Genomic DNA, 26,541 nt, shown 5'->3' with positions numbered 1-26,541 from the left:
AAGGAGTGAGAGGGAGCGGGTACCGGCCACAGGACCCGTGCCGGCCTTCCTGACTGATCAAGGACATTCTTTCTCATGGGCCAGCTGGTGCCGGCCAGCAAAACAAAACGAGTGCTGCACTGGAGCAGGGGTGCCCGTGGTGAGGGTGTGGCCGGGGGGAGGGGCGAGAAGAGGCTGCAGTGGTGCAATTTCGGGGAGGTGGGGAGTCAGGGGTCCTGACTCCCTATTCTGACTTCAGCAAAGAAGGGATGGAGTTCCCCCCATGCACACCCATGTCCTGCTTCTGACCTTAAACAGGGACGTGGGCTGCCCCTGCGGGCTGACACAGTCAGTGGGCTTCAGGATAATGCTCCTTACGGCCCCTGGCAACCAGGAGAGCGCCCTTGCCAACAAGGAGGGGCATGGCGTGGAGAAGTCACTGAGAGCGCCCAGGAGGCTTCAGCCGATGCTTCCTCTGAAGGTGGCCACCAGAAAGGGGTGCAGTCCTGCTCCAGCCCTCCTCTCCTGTCTTTCCGCCCAGCCCCTCCAAGGCACACAGCCACCTGCCCAGGCGGCGACCACCCGGCTCCCGGGCCTCCCCCCAGCCCGGTGTGGAGCCTCTGCGGCTGCAGAGGACATGCTCCAGCGCTTCTTGTGTGTGTTCCTATGTTTTCATCTAAGATTTTCCTCTCTTCTTCTCTAGGTAGCAAACACGTCCAGGTGAAGGGCTGGCTTACATCTCCTCCACCCACCCCGCCCCCTGCTCCCCTGCACCCAGTGAAAATTGTGTTTGAAGCAACACAGCTCTGGCTCCCGAGCTCCGTGTGTTCTAGAAGAAGCTGCCCATCTTTCCTCCTTGCACACACGTGCAGGGAACAGATGTATTTTTCTAACCATGTTGTATTCAGCATTCTCCTTCCCTCAAAATTTCCGCTCCCAGAATATATATGTGTGTGGATGTGTTGGCCAGTTTTTGCCCACCTTAAAACAAATCATCTCTAACATCTCTGCTTGTATCACCGTGAAACCCCATGAGCACCATAGTGAAGTCTCACCTTAAAAAGGTGTTAAGTTGACCAAAGACTTTTTGGAGCGCAGATTGAAATGTTTAGAGCTTACAGCACCCCAGACCCAGAGCACAAAGGCCATCTCTCCTGAAGGAAGGCAGCTACTGTCATTTTAGTCTCACATGCACAACATAAAGAACGCCAGCTGTCCTTCCCCGGTAACCACTCACATCAGAGGTACATCTGTGGCCCTCCCTTTGCACATCACTTTAATTACAGGCATGAATGCCCACTGGGGGTGCGGTGCAAACTGGGAACCTTGGATTTCAGTAAAGTCCAAACTGCTTTGAAATCCAAATACAGCCAACTCTCAGTTATCCACACCGAGGAAAGGGAGTGTAGATAATCCTGAACAGCAGATGATTAAAAAATCATTCCTTTTGGCTTTTGGGAGGTGCCATATGCTATTTGCAACAGAGCAGCAAAATTTCCTCTCTAGTTGTGTTTTGCTCAGATTAACATTGCATTACACTTGCATTTCTCCTCACGAGCCAGCTGACAGCAGAGGGGGTGAGACACAGGAGTCTGTGATGAAGCAAATTGAGTGGCAGGGGAAGCCAGCGATGAGGGAAGAGGGGTGTGGCTCATGGTACTGATGAAAAATCAAAGGCTCTGGGTCTCCTCTCTCAACTTCAAAAGAGACTAGAATGGAAGAGGAGGAGAAGGAAAAAGAAGAAAAGGAAATAAATTAAAAAACTCTAGATGGAGAGGCAAGATACAAGAGAGCAGGCTCTCCCGGGGCATCGTCTTGCTCCTGTCAAGTGTGCACTTTATGATTCCGTGACATGAACCATCTTCTTAGAACACCTGGTCGGCTCTCTGCCTCCTTGCCTTTGCTTATGCTGTACCACCTGCCAGAAAGGCCCTCTTCCTCTGGTGTACTATCCACATTTCACTCTGCCTTTCAAGACTAGCAAATTTCCCACCTCTCCATAAAGCCTTTTCCAATCATGTGTATCAGAAGCAACCTCCTTCTTCCTCTCTTCCACCCCCTTCTGAATGGCCATGACACAGTCTTCTCTCTCTCAACCTACTTGGAGCATAAACTCCGTGAGGCCGGGGAGAAACACTGTGTCAGATTTCTGATGGGTGTGGTGTTCCCTTTAACACTTGGCAGTGTTTGGTACACGGTAGGTTCCCCTACCTGGAGATGGACAGACTAAATCCTGCAGAAGGTGTGAAGACACTAAACCAATGGTTCTCAAACTTGAGCTGAGTTAGGTTTTCCCAGGGGACTTGGTGGAAGAGTTTCCCAGGATCCTCTCCCAAAGATGCTGCTTCAGTAGGTTGGGGGAACTCAGAGTCAGACATTTTCTACAAGCACTAAGGTAATTTTGACCACTGAGAAGTCAGTTGTGAAACACACAAATCACCAACGCTCACACATTCAACAACATCCTTGTGTACCATTAATGTAGGTGAAGCCAAAATGTTAAAAAACAGAGATGCTGGGACTTCCCTGGTGGCGCAGTGGTTAAGAATCCGCCTGCCAATGCAGGGGACACGGGTTCGAGCCCTGGTCCGGGACGATCCCACATGCCGCGGAGCAACTAAGCCCGTGCGCCACAACAACTGAGCCCGTGCTCCACAACAAAAAAAGAACATGATTGTGTTAACTCAGAGTAAAAAAACAAAAAAAGAAACAGAGATGCTGAGAAACACGCTGGGGTTATTACTGTTATCTCTCATGCTTCCTAAGGCTGATTTCAGCATTTTCTTAAGTAGAGAAAAGCTGCAAAGAGTAGAGGTTAAGATAGCACAGAGGTCTGCAACAGATTCTCCATATTTCCTTGAGCTGAAGCTGCACATTTTTGCACTTTTTAGCATCTTTGACATCAGAGTGCAGCTTACAATCGGCTTTGGAGTGCAGCACTGACTGTCCACACACTAACTTGTTCCTAGCTCTTTACTCCACCATCATGCCAATGAATTATGTGCATTGCCGGCGCTGCACATGTTGAGTTTCACTGTCATTTAAATAATTTCCAGGAGATTATACTATAATTTGGTATTGAAATGAAAAACTGTTGTGTACACACAAGGCCATGAAAACAGAGCAGCAGGGCATAAATTTGATATTAGCGAAACAAATATTTACTGGAGGAAGAACCATACTTCCTCATTTTCTTGCAAAGAAGCAACCAATTGAACCAATTGCTTTGTAGCTTTGCTTCTCAAACTGTGGTACCAACCGTGTTGGCCTTACCTGGGGCTGTGTGAAAACTGCAGAATCTCGGCCTATCTCAGACCTACTTTACATCTGCTTTTGACAAGATACCCAGGTGACTTGTATGAACGTGAAAGTTTGAGAAGCATAGCCTTATACGACTTAAGGAAAAATATCCACAGGTGGATAAAGCTGAGTTATGTTTAGTTACAGAGATACGCACAGAAAGATTCTATCACATGCTAGGCAAGAAAGCTTGCAAAAAGATGTCAGTGGCTTAGAAGATATGGGATATTATGAGAGAGCATATCACCAATTCACTTGAAAGCCCAGAGGACGTTACTGTTTGGACAAATACACGCATCAATGACTGAAAAGTGATGCCTTAACCAACTTTTCCACTGTTTTCCTTCTTAGATGCATGTAAGAGTGATACATGATAACAATAGATGTTTAAATTAACCTCAAAGGGCTCTTTCAATAAGGAAAAAAATTATGAGGAATGAAAGCATTTGGTCATAGTTAATAAGGAACATCCCTCTTCCTTCATAATACACTATATGGTGTATCTTACAAGCAAAGCCATCTCAGATTTCATGAAATATAAGTGAAAGTCCCACACACTTTACCACAATTGCCTTTTCTCTTAGAGTTTAAATTTCAATAATCATTGTTTCATTCCGATGCCACCTAACAAAGTTTAAGTAGAAAATAAAGTTTTGAGTTTGTTAATTCCGCTTTTTAAGTTTTACATTTTTTTTTTAGGTCCACCAACTCCATGGTTTTAATCTGCTACTAAGAAAAACAAGAGTTTGTCTGCCCTAGCCACCATACTTTAGAATTTAGAGAGTTAAATAAGAATGGAGAAAATACCAAGTGAGAGATGGCAATGAGGCAGAAAGACATGGGTCCAGGCTGCCTCTAACAGCTATCGTATCTCCTTTTCCTATTTCAAACACCAGCCAACAGAAAACATTTTAAAAACCTATTTGCTGCTTTCACAATGTTATTGTATTTAATTCTGAGAAACCTGTCAAACAGGTATTATTATCCTCTTTCTCACAAGTGAAGAGAGCGAAGTCAGAGAAATGAAATAACTCACCCAAGAAGAATGGGGGATCCTCAGTGGTGGGACCAGAATTCAAAAGAAGCATCACTGCAGCCCTGCCAAGCCGGCATCTCCGGAAGCACAGCTCTGCCACGTGCGTGGGCCGGCGTTGCAACACGCAGCGCTGCAATCATTCCTCAGTGTTCGTGAATAATCCATACTGTCTTCCGTGGGTTTGAAGGCTTTCAGCTGAGTTGCTGTCCTGACACTGCCTTTTACTAAACAGCCCCTTAGGCTGCCCAAGCCCCTTGCCTTTAACATGGTACCAGCCTCCCCACCTGTTCTTGAGTGCACTGAGGCCTCTGAAACTACAGAATTTCTTTCCATGTAAAATGCCCCCATTTCTTGCAGTTTCTTAGAGCTCCTTTTTTTTTTTTTTTTTTAAATTAGATTGCATTAAGCTCACTTCACTTCTATCATTTAAAAAGCATCCTGTGTGACTGGCCCATGCCCAGCTCAGCGTGCGCCATCTCATTGCTAACCTTTCGCCCGCCTCCTGGCCTCACTACAATAACTTTGTCCTGGAGATTCTTACTCTTTTCTGATTAACTCAGAATGCCACTCTGAAGTGAACCCTCTTACTTCTTTCTCATTAATTACATGAGTGGTTCTCCATCTTTGTGACATTAGAGTCACCTGGGAGCATTAAAAAATATCTCCAGGGCTCAGGCCACACTGCCTGCCAATTAAACCAGAGTCTCTGGAGTTGGGATCCAGGATCAGTATTTTTTTCCATTTTGCAGGTGATCTCAATATGCAACCATGTTTGTGAGGTGGTAAATCACTTTACTTATCTCCTTCAGCTGTCCACTAGCTCCGTTGTTGCTACCCTTTCCAATTAAGCTCTTTAAGTTAAAAGCCCTTTAATAATCGTCCCTCTTTTAGCCACTTTTCAAAAATAACATTTGTTTTTATTACAAAAAAACATACATTTGTTGTACAATCCTTAGCTTTGCAAATACAGTCAGGCAAGGAGAAGGAAATACAAATCACCAGTAATCTCACTACTGCTAAGCTATTCATGAAAGTACTGCCAGTGTCTTTCCTTTGGGTCAATATATATTTTGCATGTATGTATTTTACTGTACGCATGGTTTTGTAGCCTTCTTTTCTCACCTGAACATCTTTTCACTCGGACTTAACCTCTTGCCTTTTCCACCTCTGTCCTGGCCTCCATAACTTTCGTTAAGTCAGTCTTTCCTGGGTCTTTCATCCTGGCCTTCTGCTGTGAATGCTGAAGCCTCCTTTTATCCTGATGGGTGATTCAGTTCAGAAGCACTAAACATGCTCCTTCTGGAGTCACTGCCTTTCCAAATGGCTCTACCACCTGGCTGCCCAACTGCTCAAGCCAGACATACCTGAGGTCATCCCTGGCCACTTGGACACTTCACACTTCATTTCTAACCAATTATCAAGGTATATCCATTGTGCCTCTTAATATTTTTTGAATCCATACAAATCTCTCCATCCCAAGGTTGCAACTTCCTTCCCTTGAGGCCACTATCATCTTTGCCACCGCCTCCTAACTGGCCTCCTTATCCCCTTGCTTCTCTCTAGTCCACTCCCCACACCATCTGGGTGGTCTCATAAAGTCAATCTCACTACCTTTAAGGTAAAGTCCACCTTATTAAGCCTTTCAAAACCTCTGTGATCCAGCCCTGTTTAAGCCAAGCCTCCTCCACCCTCCTCCCACAACCCAGCATACACCGGGGTCACATTGCTTCAGAAACGCTCAACTGTTTCCCTCTTTGTTCTGCCTAAAACATGCTTCTCATTCTTTCTGATGGGTGTCTGCTCATCTTGCAGGTCTCAGATAGTTCCTCATTCCTCTGGAGAAGTCTCCCCTGACTCCCAAAATCTGGATTAGATACCCTCTTTGTGCTCCCCTAACATCCTGTACCTCCCCCATCAAAGCCCATCTCACACTGCACTGCAGTCATCTCTGCTTCTCTGTATTCCCCGCCTCACTGGAGCGAGGGACCATGTCTGTTTTGCTCATCATTATGTCCCCAGCATCTAGCAACACGTACTTAAACCATTTGTTGAATGAAAAATGAATGATCACATCCCTCCATAACACATCATGGAATCAATCTTTCAGCACAGAAGGGGGTCTTTGCTGGATGCAACCTTAGTTGCTACTTAGAATGTTAGCAGGGCCGCGGTGATGCTTCTCTCTGTGCTGTAAGGGGGCCCCGTGCTAAGGAGATGGCTTTTTCTTGTCCTTAGGCCTGTCTCTCAATCTTTCTCTGCTTCATAGCCTTTCCTACCTCATTTTTCTTCTCTTCCTGGCTTCCTCCGGCTTCACAACCTTCAAGTCAAATTAGCCAAGCTGAATTTTGTATGAACTTAGTTTTGTTTTTCACAGTGGAAGCTCCTCATCTCATTAATAAGAGACACCATTGTAACACAAAGCTCTGTGGCTTTTCAAATAGAATCATGTTTATGAATATCTAATGTTAGCTTGCTACTGATACCAACATTACTCACATTTTAGTGGTGGGGGGAAAAAAAAGGAGTTGGTAAAAGCCAGAGATAAGATTATATGGTGAGTGTCGTCTCGCTGCTTGTCGTCTTCTGAGGTCCCCGGGTCGGCGCGCAGGCTGGGCCGCGATGCCCGAGGTGAGCACTGACGAGCTGGACGAGCGGCAAGTGCAGCTCTTGGCGGAGATGTGCATCCTCATCGACGAGAACGACCGGAGGATCGGGGCGGAGACCAAGAAGAACTGCCATCTGAACGAGAACATCGAGAGAGGATTATTGCATCGTGCTTTTAGCGTTTTCTTATTCAACACTGAAAATAAGCTCCTGCTGCAGAAGAGATCAGACGCTAAAATTACCTTTCCAGGTTGTTTTACGAATACTTGCTGTAGTCATCCCTTAAATAATCCACGAGAGCTTGAAGAAAACAATGCAATTGGAGTAAGGCGAGCAGCACAGAGGCGTTTAAAGGCCGAATTGGGAATTCCCATGGAAGAGGTTCCTCCAGAAGAAATTAATTATCTAACACGAATTCATTACAAGGCTCAATCTGATGGTATCTGGGGAGAACATGAAATTGATTACATTTTGTTTGTGAAGAAGAACGTGACCTTGAATCCAGATCCCAATGAGATTAAAAGCTATTGTTACGTATCAAAGGAAGAACTAGAAGAACTTCTGGAAAAGGCAGCCCATGGTGAAATTAAGATAACTCCGTGGTTTCAAATTATTGCAGATACTTTTCTCTTTAGGTGGTGGGATAACTTAAATCATTTGAATCAGTTTGTTGACCATGAGAAAATACACAGAATGTAGATGTGGAGATGAATGATTACTAAAGTACTAAAGAATTTCTCTACTTAGTAAACTTAAGATGAATTTTTTAAAAACATGGTTCCCCATTAGAACTCTCATTGGAAATACTGATACTTTACAACCAGAATTTGTGTGGAAAAGAATTCTTGATTTGTGTCATATAACCCATATATGTTAACTGCAATTTATAAAAAATATTTATGAGATTATTATAAAAAGAGCAAATAAACTTAACCTATCTAAACACATGGTTATGACAAATTTGAACAAATAAGTGAAGTTCTTCATTTTTTTATATATTGTGATAAACATTTTCAGAAGACTTGTAGAGCACTTTGCTGTTTGCCAGGTGCTTGACATATCTTTAAATTTTTATCATAGTCCAGAAAAATGTGCAATGGAAAACTATTTGCTTATCTACTTCAAAACAGTTCAAATTAACTTTTCAGATTGAGATTAATATAGAACAGGTTCAAGGGAATTAAATGGTATATATCCTGATTTCTGTCATTGTTAAGTTAATTTTAATCATTCTGGAAGTATTTTGATACTTAAAGTCAAACATTGTTTTTGGTAATGACATTGGCTAGGTTAAGTCATTTAAATAATCGTTGCTGATTAGCAAAGCCTGTGGTTTTCAGAGTTACTGGGAACAGACAGGCTATTTATAAAATGGAGCTTGGGTCAGTTGGGTCATACTCTACAACAGGGTATTTTAACCTTGGCACTGCTGATGTTTGGGTTGGATAATTCTTTTGGGGGCTCATCCTTTGTGTTGTAGGATTTAGCAGCATCCCCAGGTTCTACATAAAAAAATGCTGTTGGCCCCCCTCCCCCCATGGCAGCCCCAATGACACCAGATGCCGAATGTCTCCTCCAGGACAGCGTCACCCACAGTTGAGAACCACTGTTCTGCTGAGTCAGGCCGTGTTGTAGGGGGAAAATTATCAAAAAGAAAGGCTAACGTTCATGTTAAATAGATTTGGGTTATGGAATATGTGTGTATTCATATTTAAAGTACACTTTGACTAATGTACTTCTTTAAACTCTTGCCATAGACTTCTCAGATTTGAAATCTTAAGACAGCTTTGTTATCTTTGAATGCTGTGTATTAGTAATGAAGAAAAAGATAAAAATTTGTTTCTTACAAAGCTAAATGTTTTATAAATTCAATAGAAAAATCCATTTGTTAACCCTGAACAGTTAATTTCAGGCAAGACTGTGTAGCTGATAGTAACTTTATTGAAAAATAAAAACAAAACTAAATTACCACAAAAAAAAAAAAAAAAAAAAAAGATTATATGGTTTCCAGTCTTTCTCTCAAGGAGCTTGGGTTCTTTCTTCAAAATGTTGTGAAGCTTTAGTGCCTCTGAATTAGCTACATGACACCATCTAGGGTTAGATTAGGTTTTATCGAGTCTTAGATGTATGTAATTTGGGGACCTTTAAAAGAAAAGGAATGCAAATTATACATATACTACTTATAAGCCTTGAAAAGCGCTTGTGCAAATTGGGGGCTCCTGAAAATCAACCTGCATTAGGTAAATCTGTTCTCCGTCTTCTATCTTAATTTTTATAATTGGAGAAACTGAAGTCCAGAGTAACAGGTCCACCTGTGAGTTGCCTTGAGGACTGATGGCTGACCTACCCGTCCCCAGTGTAGGACCTGCTGCTCGTTATGGAGCTAGATGGACTTTAAAAATTAGCTAAAGCCTCAGTTCCCTATCTCATTCACACAGGCCAAGCCAGAAGGGTAGAAACATAGATAGGTAAGAAATCAATGTTTCTTCAGCAGCTTCAGGCTCTGCTTGAGCAGTGAGCTTCTTGGTCTGGTGGGAAGAGCTCTGGGATGGGCTTCGGGAGAGGCAGTTATATAGGATCTTGTTCGTATAAATACTATTAAGCACCTACAAAAATTGACCTGCTTATGGGACTCCGCTGGTTGCTCAGTGGTTAAGAATCCGCCTGCCCATGCAGGGGACACGGGTTTGAGCCCTGCTCCGGGAAGATCCCACATGCAACTAAGCCCATGAGCCACAACTACTGAGCTCTCGTGCCACAACTACTGAAGCCTGCGCACCTAGAGCCCGTGCTCTGCAACAAGAGACGCCACGGCAATGAGAAGCCCGCGCACCGCAATGAAGAGTAGCCCCTGCTCTCGCTGCCACTAGAGAAAGCCCACATGCAGCAACGAAGACCCAACAGCCAGAAGTAAATAAATAAAATAAATTAAAAACAAAAAAACAAAGGAAATTTCCTCCTGTGTCAGAAGTGCTTTGTTTGCTGTTGTTACTGATGACACAGATAAGCACAGCCAGGAATTCCCTGGCGGTCCAGTGGTTAGGACTCCGCGCTTCCACTGCAGGGGGTATGGGCTCAATCCCTGGTCCGGGAACTAAGATCTCACATGCCATGCAGTGCAGCCAACCATCCCTCCCCCCCAAAAATGCATATATAGATAAGCACACCCAGTCCCCATTTGGGTCATGTTGCTTTGCCTGCAGCACTTTTCAAGTTAAAAGAGGAGCTCTGAGGTGTCCGATTTCAAGGCAAAGAGAAGGCGCGCTGCCTGAGGCCAGGTGTGAGCCCTGGAGCCAGTGTCACTGGCTGTTTCCACTTGGGCAAAGGCCATGGCAAACAGGACCACGCTTGACAGTGAACCAGCAAGGCGCAGAGTGCGCTCCATGGGGGGATTTGTCACACCACCCTCGCTGGGAGGCGGGGGCAGAGGCCCGCTACGGGGATTCGGAGCAGGAACTAGAGATACCAGGTCGGAGCAGGTAGGTCTGGAACTGAGGGCAGGAGGTTCATTTGGGAAAAACTCACTGAGGCCTTGGGCAGAGCCTGGGCCTTTTCTAGAGCACCAGCCTCTCTCCTATGATGCGGAGGATGGGGCTTCACTTACAGTGGTGCTCAGTTAAGGGCAGACTCGCTCCTTTCCGAGGGAGCGTGAGGTATGCCCAGAACTTGGCCGGTGGGAGCCGTTCCCTACCGCCCCGCTGACCCCGCCAGGCCTTGGGCGCCTGGGGAGGCTCAGGCGAAGCCTCTGTGATTTCCCTGTGGGCGCCCGGGCTTGGTGACCTCCAGAGTCAATGTTAGTCAGGCTATTGTTGGGCCAGTTGTGTTTACTAAAACTCTTTAAAACAGCTCGTACAATCACAGGCCTGTCCTGCAACTGTACTCATGGCTCTGAAAGAGGTTCTTGTGCAGGCAAAACCCCCAGAAGGCCCAGGGCAGGGGATGGGGTCACCCCCTGCTTTTCCCAGTCTGGCCGCCAGCCTTGCAGTTGCAGCTGGCACTGGGGGTGAGGCTGGGCTTGCTGACACCCATTGAGACCCAAGTTGGCGGCGGTGGTGGAGAACAAACAGGGGATTATCTTGGGGCTTCCCTGCCCTCTGCTTTGCTGAGGGTCAGCGATGGACTCACTGGGGAGGCAGAAGGGCGGGGACCAGAAGAGTCCAGCGGCTGCAAACCCAGGCACTGCCTGTACAGAAACCCCCCTCCGACCCAGGCCAGCTCAGCGGGCTGCAGGCCTGCCTCGGGCCCTCGGGCAGGGGAGGGAGGAGCTCAGGCTGGGGCGGGCCCTGCTCCCTGCACCCGGGCCAGGTGGGAATGTTAATCTTGGTTATCTGGGCATTTTTGTGCCAAACACCATGCTCAGCACTCTGCTCATATGCATCACAATTGACCCCATGAGGTAGATGCTTCCTGCAGCAGTGCCCCCGGGTTAGAGATCAGGGAGCAGGTACAGACAGGTTGTGTCCAAGGCCCCGTGGGCAGTAAGTACACGGCCAGGATGTGAACCCAACTTGAATTCAAGCCCTTCACCTTGATGGGACTCAGATCTGCTGTGTAACTGTAAGCAAGTCACTTCACCTCTCTAAGCTGCAGGTGCCTCATCTGTAACGGGGGCCTAATACACCTCCTTCCTAAGGCTGAAGTAGGGATTAGATGAGAATAAGTATGGAGAGAGCCTGGCTCTATTCCTGGCACACAGCAGGTGCTAAACACAGCTCTTGGTCCTTCCTTGAGATCTGGGATGCTCTCATTGGGGTCCAAGGTGGGCATGAGGGAGGTTGTGGTCACTTTTTGCTTCCCTTTCAACCCCAGAGCATGTGACACTGGGAGCACCTAGGTACCCACCAACCACGGAGGATCTGTGAGGCTAGGCAGTGACTTGGCCCCTGGCTGCATCCTGGCCACCCTTCCCTGACAGGTGGATCCATCTTGAGCTGGCCCCTCCTGCTATGTTGGGACTGCATCCAGACACCAGGAAACTACAGAGTGGTGCCCTTGTCTACCCAAGATGCCCATCCTTCCCCTGGACCTGCTCTCCCTGAGGTCAAAATCCCAGCTCTGGACCCCTTCCCCTCTTCCCATCTTCCCATCCTGGCCCCATTACTGGGAACCCTGACAGACTGTGTAGCAGGCAGAAAAAGGCTCCCAAAGATATCCACATCCTGATCTGGAACCTGTGAGTGTTATTTTGTGTGGTAAAAAAGGACTTTACAGATGTGATTAAGTTAAGGACTTGGAGATGGGGAGATCATCTGAGTGGGCCCTAAATATAATCACGAGAGTCTTTATAAGAGAGAGGAAGAGGGAGATCTCACACAGAGAAAATAGACAAGAAGGTAACGTGAAGATGAAGGCGGAGGCTGAAGTGATGCGGTCACAAGCCAGGAGTGCTGGCAGCCACCAGCAGCTGGAAGAACCAATGGAAGAGATCCTCCCCAGAGCCTCTGGAGAGAGTGTGGCCCAGTGATACTGATTTTCAGCTTCTGGCCTCCAGATTTGTGAAAGAATAAATATCTGGGTTTTGGTTTTTTTAGCTTAAAACTCTGTTAAAATATACATAACATTTATTACTTTAACCACTTTTAAGTGTACACTTCTCTGGCGTTAAGTACATTTGCTTTGTTGTGCAACCATCACCTCTATCCATCTCCAGACTTTATCATTCTAAATGGAAACCCCATACCAATCAAACAATAATTCCTCCTTCCCCTTTCCCACAATCCCTAGAAAACAGTTTTCTACTTTCTGACTCTATGAATTTCCCTCATATAAGTGGAATCATACGATATTTATCCTTGTGTGTCTGGCTCATTTTACTTAGTATAGTGTCTTCAAGGTTCATCCATTGTCATAGCATCGATCAGAATTCCCTTCCTTTTTAAGGCTAATATTTCATTGTATGTCTATATCACTTTTTGTTTATCCATTCATCCATCGATGGACACTGGGTTGTTTTCACCTTTTGACTATTGTGAATAATGCGGCAAATTAATGTAGTGGTAATTTGTTACAGCAGCCATAGGGAACTCATACAGGTGGTAATTTGATCCTTGGCGTCCCCACTTTCCTCTCCGTAGGTCAAACAGAAAAGCAGTGTTTCTAAAGGTGTGGTTAACTGATTCCCCACCTCAGAATCACCTGAGGGAGAGGTGGAAGTGGGACACTTTTAAAAATTCAGATTCCTAGGTTCTACCTCAGAGCTTCAGAATCAGACTCTGACCAGATAGGACTAGGGAAGCTGTATTTTTAACCTATGCACCAGAAGATTTTCATATAAAGTTTGAGACCTTCTAGCTTCATGAGCTGCTTCTTCCAAATACAAAGTTGATTATATGTGTCTTCTGGATATAATCTCTTAACCTGAAGGAATGACCTTTCTGGTGGAGGTGTCAGGCATGGAGGTGAGACACAGCTCTCTGAGCTTTCAAATCACATGGCAGATAGAGTGGACAGATGTCAGAAAGCACCTGTTATTTTAGAAGGTGAGAGCAATTTTTCCTTGTTGGCCTGGGAGGAAGAATTATTCTTAAATAGAACTGCACTTTTGTTTGGGAAACAACTATAGGAGCCTCCCAAGTGCTGAGAAAAGAGGTCCATGGGCCTGAGCTGGATGAGTAAGGGTGAAACAAAAGAAGGCTAAACAGCTCTTGGAATCAAGAACTGTTAAAATTTTGTTGGCATCTAGGAGGAGGAGGAGGAGATGAGAAGCTAGAAGATCAGACCAGCAGGACATGGCACAGTGGTCTAGAAGGAGCTCTGAGAGAACACAGAGCACAGTGACATGGCACAAGGCTGGAGCATGCAGAAGACAGAGCTGGAGAAAAAGCCCCACTGGTAAGTAGAGGTGATCAAAATTAGGAATGGTGATGTCTGCCTAACACTGAATTTATTTTCTGCTCTGTGCTGTAAATATCCCCCTTTAGCCACAAAATCTTCAGTAAAATATGTCTACGTGAGGCTGTCTGCAAAGAACTTTGCAGGAAAAGAAGACAAGAGTTTTGCACCATTCCAGGACATCTTAAGAAAGGAGAGAGGTGGGCGCTGCAGGAATTGGAGTGACAGTGAGGAAGTAGCTGGTAGCAAGGAATGACAAAACCAATGCGAGCCACTGCCCTTGGAAATTCACAGATATATTGGGAGATGACAGACTTCCTGCAGTAGGTGGAATGGGGACTTTCCTAATCCATTTTATTTGGTGTTGGTGAGAGTCTCTCTGATAGAAGTTTTGTGTGTGTGTATGTGTAAAACAGAAGGTTTATCCAAGTTTTTTTTTTTTTTTTCGTTTTTTTTTTTTATCCAAGTTTTGAAAGGCTAATAAAAGATGTTCCAGAGGTGGAGATTAATAAAAAACACAAACTTCTCCTTTCAATATTTTCCTTTCTTTCTCCTAAGCTAAATTCTCAAGTATTTGGAATTTAAATAATTGTTTTTAAGTCAAATCAATTTTGGAACAGAGAGAGTTAGTGGTTTATAGTCTCCCTTGATCATCAGCGGTTGCTGATTAATGATGCTGGAGTCTGTAATTATACTGCTGTCAGGAGGCTGAGTGTCCTCGATAAATCAAGGCTCATGTGCCTTTCCAAGACACTGGGAGAGGAGTAGCTTGATTTATCCCCCAATTGGCACATGTTGTCTTTACTGTACCTTAGAGAACGTCAACTACTTAATGGTTTGAGAGGTCAATTTCCATCTTGCTTGTATTGAACAACCTAGAATTTAAGTGTCCTTGCCCATGACTTAAATTGGACCTTTCTTCTTATTGCCTTTTTGGTTCATTTTTCTCTCCCTAACTAACTTCATTCATTCAAAAAACTGGGTGTGGCAAATTGCAAAAATAGCGATAACTCTCCACTTTTCTCTGAATCCATGCCCTTTAAAGTGTAACTTTGCCACTCTTCCCATTAAGAGATGGAATGATGGTGTCTGTTTTGCTATCCTTTGAACCTGAGCTGGACTTGTGACTTGCTTTGGCTATTAGAATGTGGTGGAAGTGACAATGGAAGTTTCCAGTCTGGTCCTCAAGAGGCTTTTCACTCTTCCACTCTGAGGACCCTTCCAGCTGCCATGTGAACAGGCCCAGGCTCAGCTGCTTCTTGATGAGAGACATGGCCGCCACCCTCCCTTACCCACCCCAGCCCTCCCCCATCCTCAGGTCAGAGCCTTCATGACTTGCAGCTGAGCCCAGCCCATAGCAGAAGAACCACCCAGCTGAGCCTGGCTTAAACAGACTAACTGCTGAATTATGAGCTAAACAATGATTGTTTTAATTTTGGTTCACTATGTAGCATTATTACAGCAATAGATAACCAATACCCTGGGTATCTACTATATACCATCACTGTTCTGCAGTCTGGAGCTACAGAGAGTGAAAGATACAATGACGGTACAGCTAAGACATTGTTCTTACCCTTGAGGAGCTTGTAGTCTAGTGGGGCAGATAGGCTGACAAACGTATAATTGTAATAGGAAGTGACAAGTAGATTAATTTTTATTGAACATCATCTATATGCCAGGCATGATGCTAAGCATTTTATCTACATTCTCATCTCACTTAGTCTTTGCTGCAAGCCTATGGGGGCTAACACTATTATTAGCCCATTTTAGAGAATAGGATACTGAGACCTATGGAAGTTAGGTCCTGACTCCAAAGCCCATGCTTTTCCTCCCAGCTCCTGATGTCCCTTTATAACCTGTATAAATCTTAAAGAATCAGAGGAAGGGGCAGCTGGCACTCAGGGTAGGAGGGAAAGCCTCAGTGGGGCCTGGCTAAGGACGAGGACTGGGAGCCTGAGATCACAGGCCACTAAATCAGTTCAGGGGTGAGATGTGGTGATAACGAGCTGGAGAAGCCAGATAGCATGCATTTGGGTCAGGAGCCTGCTGGGGAGCCTGGAAATATTTTCAACTCATTTTTGGGTGGAGGCTGAAGAAGGCAGGGCATAACCCAGGGGAAGCAGGGGTACAGGAGGGGTTTTGTTCTCTGTGTCAAGAAGCATTTCTGCCTTTCTCTGGGGCAGAGTATTCAGTGCCAGGCAATGCCTGAATGGGAATTTCGGCATGGAATGGATTTTTAAAAAACACATCACTATTAATAGGAAATTCAGGTTTTCCCTCTGTTGCTTTCTTGGCAATGCTGTTTCCAGATGCTTGTTTTTAAATGGATTGTCCAGCTTTCTTCCGAGGACTTGGAACTGTGCAACTCAGATTGGGACTTGAACCCATGATCTTTTAACTGAGATCACACCAGGTTCTTGATGTCTCATCGCAGAAAGAATTCCATGAGAGACAAAGTGATAGGTAAGAAGTAGATTTATTTAGAGAGAAACACACTCCACAGAGTGTAGGCCATCTCAGAAGGCGAAAGTGGCACCAGGGTATGGGGTTGTCAGTTTTTATAGGGTTGGGTAATTTCATACACTAATGAGCCAGAGGAGTATTCCAGCTGTTTGGGGGAAAGGGTGGGGATTTCCAGGAATTGGGCCACCGCCCACTTTTTGACCTTTATGTTTGGCCTTGGAACTGTCATGGCGCCTGTGGGTGTGTCATTTAGCTTGCTGATGTGTTACAATGAGCGTATACTGAGGCTCAAGTTCAAGGTCTAGTAGAAGTCGACTCATCTGCCATCTTGCACCTATTTGGTTCTAATCAGTTTATGTCATGTCCTTGGGCTATGTCATTCTTTTAAAGGTTGTGCCCTGTCCCCTTCCCTCCTGTTTCAGACTCATGTGGCTGAAGGGATTGGTACTGTGATGTCATGGTGTGGGACGTGCCTGTCCTGGGCAGCTCCTTACCCACTTTCTGCTCTAACCAGCATTTCCTTCTGTCGAGAATGTCCACACAGAGGGGCATGGAACAGACACAGCGTGGGTCCTGACAGATGCCTGGGCTGACTTTAGACTGTGAGCTCCTTACAGGTAGCACCCAGGTCTGCTCTATCTATTGTTCCCTTATTATAGGCGGAGGTCTGCTGTGGGGAAAACAGCTAACAGGTATGGAACGCTATGTACCAGGCATTGCTGTGTTTATATGTGTCAATTCATAGTAACATACATACTCTCATTTCCTAGTTTTGCAGATCAGGACAAAAGCAGGAGAGGACAACTGTGTTCAAGGCCTCAGAACTGGGAAGGAGAAGGGAATGGATTTGAACCAGGCCATGTGGTTCAGAAGCCCATGGTCTTAAACTCTCTGCTTTCATTGTGTAGAAATGAAATTCCAGGGGCAATGATCTGGGGGAAGCAGGGCTGGGGAGGTGGGTGGTGTCCTTTGCTTTTTCCATTATAAAATTCGGTTGAGATGAATATGTAATAAAAATGCAAATCTGGGGAAAGAAAATAAAAAATGCCTCATAATTTTTTTTAATCACGGAATGTTAGCTCTGAAAGTGACCTTAGAGATGATCTAGCCCAAGGAGGAAATTGTCTTGAAGGTGAAGCAACTGTCCCAGGCCGCACAGTGAGCTGGAGATGACAGAATCTGGAGGAAAATCTGGCTGTCCTGACTGTCCTTGTCACTTCCTCTCAGGTCCTCCCACAGGACAGTATTTATGCGCCACCTGAGGGTGGAGGCGTGGCTGAGGTAGGTTTGCTTGCTCCTTCACCTGACTTTCTACATTCCTCACTTAGCATAATAGCCTCAAGGTCCATCTGTGCATGGCCAATGGCAGGATTTCCTTCTTTCTCATGACTGAATAATATTCTATTGTATACATACACCACATCTTCTGTATCCATTTATCCATTGATGGACCCTTAGGCTGTTTCCCTATCTTGGCTATTGTGAATCATGCTGCAATAAACATGGGAGCGCAGATCTCTCTTTGAGATCCTGTTTTCATTTCCTTCAAATATATACCCAAAAGTCGCATTGCTGGATCACATGGTAGTTCTATTTTTAACTTTTTGAGGAACCTCCATACTGTTTTCCATAGTGACTGCACCAATTTACGTTCCCATCAACAGTGTGTAAGGGTTCCCTTTTCTCCACACCCTCATCAACAGTTGGTATCTTGTCTTATTGATGGCAGCCTTTCTAACAGGTATAAGTCAGACAGACAAATACTCTATGATATTACTTATACGTGGAATCTAAAAAAAGCCAAACTCATAAAAACAGAGTAAAATGATGGTTACCAGGAGCTGCGGTGAGGGGATGGAAATAGGAGAGATGTTGTTTAAGTGTACAAAGTTGTAACTAGTAGATTAAGTCCTGGAGTTCTAACAGTATAGTGAATATAGACAACACTGTATTATAATCATCAAACTTGCTCAGAGACTAGATTTTAATTATTCGCACCACAATAAAGAAATGATAATTATGTAATGTGATAGCTACCATGGCAATCATATTATGATGTATAAATGTATCAAATCAACATGTTGTACACCTTAAGTGTACACAATGTTATATGTCAAATCTATTTCAATAAAAGGAAAATAAATGAAGTACATTCCTCCCTTCCTCTCACCATCTCTGGGCCTGCCTCAAGTGCAGAGGGCTCTCATGCCGGCACCAGGCTGATTACAGTGACTTTTCTAGGTCCTTCTTGGGCCCATCATTTGGACATGCTCCATGTTTTTCTGACCTCCCTCGCAATCAGATCTGCCTTGTGTCCACATCTGATTCCTTGAACCTATCTGGTCAAGCTGGAGAAACTAATCCAAGCGCACAAGTGAACGCCTGACCCTATTTTTTCCCTTGCAGGTTATAGCTGGATTTTAACAGCAGTCATCAGTGACTTACAGGACTCCTGTAACCACTGCAGCAGCCAGGCCTGGCCAGTGGGGAAGCTCTTTCAGAATTTAATGCCTCAGGTAATGTTCTTAGTAGCAAGAAGAGTTGCTAAGTAGGAAGGAAGAACTAATTGTAGGCAACACTAAATTCCATTCTCTGGTGAGGCCAGTCAGACAAGGGATGTCAACCACAAAATCCCTTGTTCTCTCTCGTCTTTTCCCCACTGAAGAATTGCTCTCCTCTCTGACCATTTGCTGGGGAAAGGGTGGCTAGGACATCCCCAGAAAGGAAGATAAACATCAAGGTCTTCAGACAGGGGCTCTCTTCTGGGACAAATTTTAGTTTTTACAGCATCATCCAGCGTCTCATTTTATTCAGTGATTTTGCCCTCATGCTGAACCTCCTTAAACTAAGAGAGTGGCCATTTCCTCCTCCTGATTCCCTGAAGGCAGCATATGGCAGACAAGTCACTATTGTGTGGTTCTGGGAGCGGGGAGGGGGCATGCCACTTAGATGTGTTATGTTTACTGGGAACATTTCTTCTCAGTAAATCTGCTTTCTGAAGTCCCGGCCACTTCCTCTCTCGAGTTGCACAGTGGGCTGTGGTGGCTGAAGAGGACATGAGGGTCAGGGAGCAATTCTGATGCTCATCCTGTATTTAGGATTCTAGCTTCCCCTCACCTCCCCAGAGTTTTTGTTCTGGAAAACAGCACTTATTTTCCACAGAACAAAGGTTTCTGGAAAGCACGAAGGCCATCCTGGCAGTGAAGTTCCAGAAGCCCGGTGGGTGTGCTTCTGCTGGGGAGGCCCAGCTAAGATTCAGGTCACACGGTGCCGGCAGGCAGGCCCGGGAGGCCAGACTGCACCCGTGTCTGGCAGGACAGGGCCCAGTCAGGAACTGCAGGGACTCAGTAACTGTGAACAGCCTTTGTAATCCAAAGGCTACAGATCCAGATTTGGATCTTCTAGGAACACACATTTCTTTGGGCCTCTGTTCATCATTTGCAAAATGGAAATAGTAATACTTTCCCCTCTTACCTTATAGAGGTAGTGTAGCCATAACAATAAATCAGTAACTAAAACAAAGTAAAAGCACAGGTTACTAGAGTTGGGAAAAGGCGAAAGATGACTATGTTCCCTCCACCTCTCTACTGTGCATGTTCCATCAAGACAGAGTGTCCACCCTTCCGGAGACCTGGGAGGACAGCTCACATAGTGAGGTACCAGTCCCCTCCCTTGCAGAGCCTGAGTCCTGAGATAACTCCCTGGAATACATGTGTGGCTCAACATTTCCAAAGTGGACACTATTACAGGATATGATCAGATATTCTGGGAAAATATGTTTCATGCTCACGTTAATTTGGGAAACACTGGATTAAAAAATTAAGCACATTCTTTACTGCAGATGTTCTTAGAGCTTTTAATATGCTAATTGCATTGAGAGTCCCAAAGGGAGGGACATAAAATGAAGCCTTTCCTAGATATTTTTGATCTCAGAGAAATATTTTTCTCATGGCACAACTGTTAATGTATCTCAGAACAGGGTGGTAAATGCCAATGTCCATTCGTATGCCTTTGGCTATACAAAGTATCTATTGTTCTTATTGACTTTAGACTAAACAAGATTACGCTGTTCTTGATATCAGACTCAAAAAAAGAAATCCACTGCTAAACACCATTCTCTCAGACTCCTGCTTCTGGGAAGGTGGAGTAGACATAATATTCCCTATTCCTCCTGCTAATCAACACTGGAAACCACTGGACATTACATATAAAACAAACAGAGAAAATTTTGAAAGGTGGAGAAAAGAAGGCAGCCTGACTAGGGAACTCAACCCCAGGAATGACACAGTGATGAGTTCTCTGGGTTTTCTTCTTGCCTCATATATCAAGGTTTGAAGCTAAAGAAGCTGGAAACAGAGAAAAGGGAACCCTTGTACACTGTTGGTGGGAATGTAAATTAGTGCAGCCACTGTGGAAAACAGTATGGAGGTTTGTCAAAAAACTAAAAATAGAACTACCATATGACCCAGCAATTCTACTCCAAAATAAAACAAAAACACTAATTTGAAAAGATACATGTACCCCAATGTTCATTGCAGCATTATTTACAATTATTTACAATTGCCAAGATATGGAAGCAACCTAAGTGTCCATCATGTGGAATCTAAAAAATACAACAAACTAGCAAATATAACAAAAAAGAAACAGATTCACAGATGATAGAGGACAAACTAGTGGTTACCAGTGGGGAGAGGGAAGGGGGAGGGGCAAGACAGGGGTAGGGGATTAAGAGGTACAAACTATTACATATAAAATAAACTACAAGAATATACTGTACAACACAGGGAATATAGTCAATATTTTATAATGACTATAAATGGAGTACAACCTTTAAAAATTGTGAATCACTAAATCACACACCTGTAACTTATGTAATATTGTACAACAACTATACTTCAATTTAAAAAATAGTTAAGAAAAAAGAAGCTGGAAACAGCAACAAGCACAGACAAAATAAAGTTCCCACAAAAGCCTGTTTTCTCTTGCCAAAGGACCAGGAAAGGGGCTTTCTAACCAGAGAGAAAACTTTTAGACAATAACAACTTCATTCCAGCCAGACACTGCAGGAAATACTGTGGTCCCTGCCTCCCCTTTACTAGCAAAGGCCAAGTAAGGCTTTTGGTGTCCCAGGAGATCTAATGGAGAATCAGGATGTTTAGCATTGCCCAGTGGTAACAAGGCCATCTCCACGATGGTGTCAGTGGAGACCGCGTTGGGGAGCCAGAACTCCCACCCAGCAGTGACAAGGAGCCCCCTCACCCCTATGTGTCAGTGGAGCCTGAGTAGGGAACTTAGAATTCCACCTCCACATGGCAATAACGAGGCAGCATAACCCTTCCCTTGCTTGAGCAATGTCAAAGAAAGACAGCTAAGACAGAAAATAATATGAACATGTTCACATTTCAATCGGAAGTCATTCATCATACCAAAAACCAAGAACATCTCAAATAGAATGCAAAGACAGTTGATAGATGCCAACAATGAAATGACAGAAATGTTGTAATTATCTAATGTGATTTAATGCTTCAACATTATGAACATATTTGAAACAAATGAAAAAATAGAAAGCCTCAGCAAAGAAATAGAAAAATATCAGCAACACTATAGATCATATAAAGAAGAACCAAATGGAATTTCAGAACTGAAAAACACAATAACCAAAATAAAAAACCTCGGTGGATGGGTTCAACAGCAGAACAGAGGGGACAAAGGAAACAATCAGTGAGCTAGAAGATTGAACAATAGAGATTACCCAACCTGAACAACTGATAGAAAACAGACTGAAACAAACAAATAGACAGAGCTACAGGTACCTGTGGCACTATAACAAAAAGATCTAACATTTGTATCACTGGAGGTCCAGAAAGAAAGAGAAAGAGGGAAGGAGTGAAAAAGTATTTGAAGAAATAATCACTGATAACTTCCAAAATTTAGCAAGAGATATAAAGCTACAGATTCTAGAAGCTGAGTAAAATCCAGTTAGGATAAACTCAAATAAATCTACATCAAGACACATAATAATTAAATTTCTAAAAACTAAAGACATAAAAAATCTTGAAAGCAACCAGAGAAAAACAACACCATACTTATAGGGGGAAACTAGTTTGAATGACAGTATATTTCTCTTCAGAAACCATGGGGACAAGAAGGAGTTAGCATAATAATTTCATAGTGCTAAAAGAAAAGAATGGTCAGCATCCTATAGGCAGTGAAAATATTCTTCAGAAATGAGAGGAAGTCAAGATATTCTGAGATGAATGAAAATCAGCAGAATTTGTTACAAGCAGGCCTATCCTAAAAGAATAGCTAAAAGAAATTCTCTAAACAGAAAGGAAATGAAGAAAGAAGGAACTTTAGAATATCAGGAACAAAGAACATGGTAAGCAAAAACATGGGTAATTACTGTATACTTTACTTCTCCTCTTAAATTTTCTAAATTATGTTTGATGGTTGGAGCAAAAATTACAACACTGACTAATGTGGTTCTAAATGTATGCAGAGGAAATATTTAAGGCAGTTATAAATAGAGGAGGGTAAAGGGATATAAAGGGAGGTAAGCTTTCTGTACTTCACTCAAACTGACAAAATGATACCACCAGTAAACTGTAATAAATTATGTATATATAATATAATGCCTAGAGTAACCACCAAAAAGCTATACAAAGAGATACACTAAAAAATTATAGATAAACCCAAATAGAATTCTGAAAAACATTCAAGTAACCTAATGGGAGGCAGGAAAAAGAAAAAAGAGAAATTAAAAACAGAGAGAACAAATATAAAACAAAAATTAAATGGTAGACTTAAGCCTTAAGATGTTAATAATTACTTTAACTATAAATGGTCTAAAAACACCAATTAAAAGGGATTGGCACAGTGGATCAAAAAACATGACCTAACTGTATGCTGTCTATAAGAAACTTCAACTACAGTATAATGATATAGGCAAGTTAAAAGTTAAAGGATAAAACCACTTCACACCATTAGTATGGCAATTATTTAAAAAATAAAACAGAAAATAATAAGCATTGGCAAGGATGTAGAAAAAATTGGAACTCTTGTGCATTGCTGATAGGAATGTAAAATGGTGCAGCCATATGGAAAACAGTAAGGTGGTTCCTCAAAAAATTTAACATAGAATTACTATTACCACTTCTGGGCATAGATCTAAAGGAAAAGAAAGTGGAGATTTGAACAAATATTTGTACATCCATGTTTATAGCAGCATTATTCACAATAGCCAAAAGGTGGAAGCAACCCAAGTGTTCATCAATGGATGAATGGATAAACAAAATGTAGTATACACTGACAATATTATTTAGCCTTAAAAAATAAGGAAATTCTGACACTTGCTAAGATATGGGTGAATTGTGAAGACATTATGCTAAGTGAAATAAGCCAGTCACAAAAAAAATGTGACTGGCTTATTTCACAGTCACATGAGGTACCCACCGTAGTCAAATTCATAGAGGTGGAAAGTAGAATGGTGGTTTCCAGGGGCTGGTGGGGATAGAAAAATGGGAAGCTGGTTTAATGGGTATGGAGTTTTAGTTTTGGAACATGAAAAATTTCTGGATATGGGTAGTGGTGATGGTTGTACAACACTGCAAATGGTCTTAATGCCACTGAAGTGCACACTTAAAAATGGTAAAAAAAAAAGGATAGAAAAGGATATATCATATAAACATTAATCAAAGGAAAGCAGGAGTGGCTATATTAATATTAGATAAAGTAGACATCAGAGCAAAGGAAAATACCAGAGACATTCTATCATGATAAAAGGGTCAGTTCACCAAGAAAACAATTTAGCAGTGCTCAAGGTATATCCAGCCAACAAGAGAGTTGCAAAATATGTGAAGTAAAACCAAATAGAATAGGAAGGAGAAATAGATAAATCCACAATTATAGCTGGAGACCTTAATTCCCCTCTCTCAACACTTGATAGAAACAGCGTTCCTGCCACATCTGAGTCTGGTTCTAATACTTATTGTCTCTTCAGATTGTATTTTTTGCCTTGTAGTATGCCTTGTAATTTTTGGTTGAAAGCTAGACATGATATACTGGGTACGAGGAACTGAGGTACATGGCCTGTAGTGTTGTAGTGGTAAGGTATACGGGGAGAGGAAGTATTCTATAATCCTATGATTAGATCTCAGACTTTTATTGAGCTTGTGCTCCTTGCCACCCCTCCCTGCACCTTAGGTGGGACAGGAAGTTGGGGGGGGTGGAGTTGGGTATTTCCCTTCCCCCAAGCTCTGTTAGGCTCTGTTAAAACCTCAATAGGTAAGGTTCTGGTAAGATAGTTTCTCTTGAGGGCAGGCCTTGTTAAGAAGAAGAGAATGCTCTGATTTTATTTCAGAATGATTATCTTTCCCCTCCTCTTGCTGGAAGCATGAGGGGATTTTTCTCCCATCTTCCCTGTGAGAACCTGGTAGGGCTCTGGAGATAGAACTCACAAAAGTGTGCCCTCCCCCCCACCCAAGACTGGGGCCCCATGGAGTTTTTAACTCTCAGAGTTGAGACTGATGAATTATTGAGCCTCCACCAATTTGTTAATTACAGTTTAGGTTTTCCTACCCCAGCACTTGTTCCCACAGAGGTTTCTGCTCTGGTAAGTTGTGATTCTCTGTATCTGCCTCTTTGTTTCTCCAACTCCTGGGGCAGTGGTTTTCTCTGTGACCTCAATTCCCTGGTGGATCTAAGAAGAGTTGTTGATTTTCAGCATGTTACTTGCTGTTAGGATGGAGTGATGACTTCCAAGCGCCTTACATGCTAGACCAAAAACTGAAAGTCTAAAGGGTTGTCTTAAATAAATTAATATAAAGTTCTTTCCTCATCTCTCTACAAGTTACATGGTAAACAAGTTACTTCTGTTTTCATTTTGGACAAACTGTTCTTAAGGGATATGAGGAGAAAACCCCAGGGCTTATACTTGGAAAACAGGACCCCTCCCCTTGCAAGGTCTCTCATTGTCAAGAATATTTGCTGTGAGCTTAAAAGAAAACATCTACACAAAGGAGCCAAATGAACACTGGTTGTGCCATTTTGGGGCAAAACATCCCCAGGGATGTTTTGATTCAATTAATCCTTCCTGAGATGCTGTACCCTTTTCAACCGTGCTCTAATTTAATTTTCTCAAGAACACAAACTTCCAGAAAACTTAATTTGCCTGAAGAATGTGTAGGTAACCACTTCAGATATGCTCTGCTCCAAGGAAGATAGCATAGAGGCTAGGAGCAAGGGACATAGATTCAGACTGGACTGGCTCCCAGGTCAGGCTTCACTAGCTGTGTTGTTTAAGTTTTCACCTATTCTATTGGACAAAACTGACACAAGCTCACCCAGATTCAAGGGAAGGGGACTGTTACAGACTGTCCCCTCAAATTCATATGTTGAAACTTAATCTCCAATATGCTGGTATTTGGAGATGGGGCCTTTGGGAGGTGATTAGGTTATGAGGGCAGGGCTCTCATGAATGGGATTAGTGTCCTTAGAAAAGTGACCCCAGAGAACTCCCTTGTCCCTTCTGCCATGTGAGGACACAGCAAAAAAATGGCTATCTATGAACCAGGAAATGGGCCATCATCAGTCACCAAATCTGCTGGTGCCTTGATCTTGGACTTCTCAGCTAGAACTGTAAGAAATATATTTATTTTGTTTATGTCACCCAGTCTATGGTATTTTGTTATAGCAGCCCAAAAGGACTAAGACAAGGACCTTTCAATGGGAGGAATGCCAAAGAATTTATGGCCATGTTTTTTAAAAAAATTAATTAATTAATTTGTTTTTTTATTTTTGGCTGTGTTGGGTCTTCGTTGCTGTGTGCAGGTTTTCTCTAGTTGCGGTGAGCGGGGGCTACTTTTCGTTGCGGTACGTGGGCTTCTCATTGTGGTGGCTTCTCTTGTTGCGGAGCACGGGCTCTAGGCGTGCAGGCTTCAGTAGTTGTGGCACATGGGCTCAGTAGTTGTGGCACACGGGCTTAGTTGCTCCATGGCATGTGGGATCTTCCCGGACCAGGGCTCGAACCTGTGTCCCCGGCATTGGCAGGCAGATTCTTAACCACTGTGCCACCAGGGAAGCCCCTCTGGCCATGCTTTAAAACTGCCACCAAAGCCACGGACTCCATACAGTTCCTATGGAGTTCACTTTTTTCTGTGCTATTTTCTGCTCATTTTTATGTAAGGGAAAAAAAGCAAGGCTTTGAGCAGGAGGAACACACAGAAGAGGATGAACCTACCTTTTTAGTGTCTAAAATTGATAATAGATGGCGGGGTACTGCCAGATTCACCTGCTTTATTTTCACTTCTCTGCAGCTGCAGCTTAGGTAT

At 43.6% G+C, this 26,541-nt stretch overlaps 1 protein-coding gene across 1 annotated transcript; it reads left to right on the top strand.

The window, feature by feature from the left end:
* Window positions 1-6,877: 6,877 nt before the first annotated feature.
* LOC133097963 (isopentenyl-diphosphate Delta-isomerase 1-like) lies at window positions 6,878-7,871 on the top strand. The gene has a single exon (XM_061200497.1). It carries the CDS (start codon window positions 6,935-6,937, stop codon window positions 7,616-7,618), a length of 684 nt encoding a protein of 227 aa, XP_061056480.1. The 5' UTR covers window positions 6,878-6,934; the 3' UTR covers window positions 7,619-7,871.
* Window positions 7,872-26,541: the final 18,670 nt, after the last annotated feature.

Source organism: Eubalaena glacialis, chromosome 1 (assembly GCF_028564815.1).
Source record: "Eubalaena glacialis isolate mEubGla1 chromosome 1, mEubGla1.1.hap2.+ XY, whole genome shotgun sequence".
In the NCBI taxonomy this organism is placed as follows: domain Eukaryota; kingdom Metazoa; phylum Chordata; class Mammalia; order Artiodactyla; family Balaenidae; genus Eubalaena; species Eubalaena glacialis.
The sequence above is the reverse complement of the archived record's forward strand: the minus strand, read 5'-3'. Positions and strand labels throughout refer to the sequence as shown.

Coding starts and splice junctions, on each gene's coding strand:
- LOC133097963 (XM_061200497.1), top strand. CDS start 6,935: ATGCCCGAGGTGAGCACTGACGAGCTGGACGAGCGGCAAGTGCAGCTC.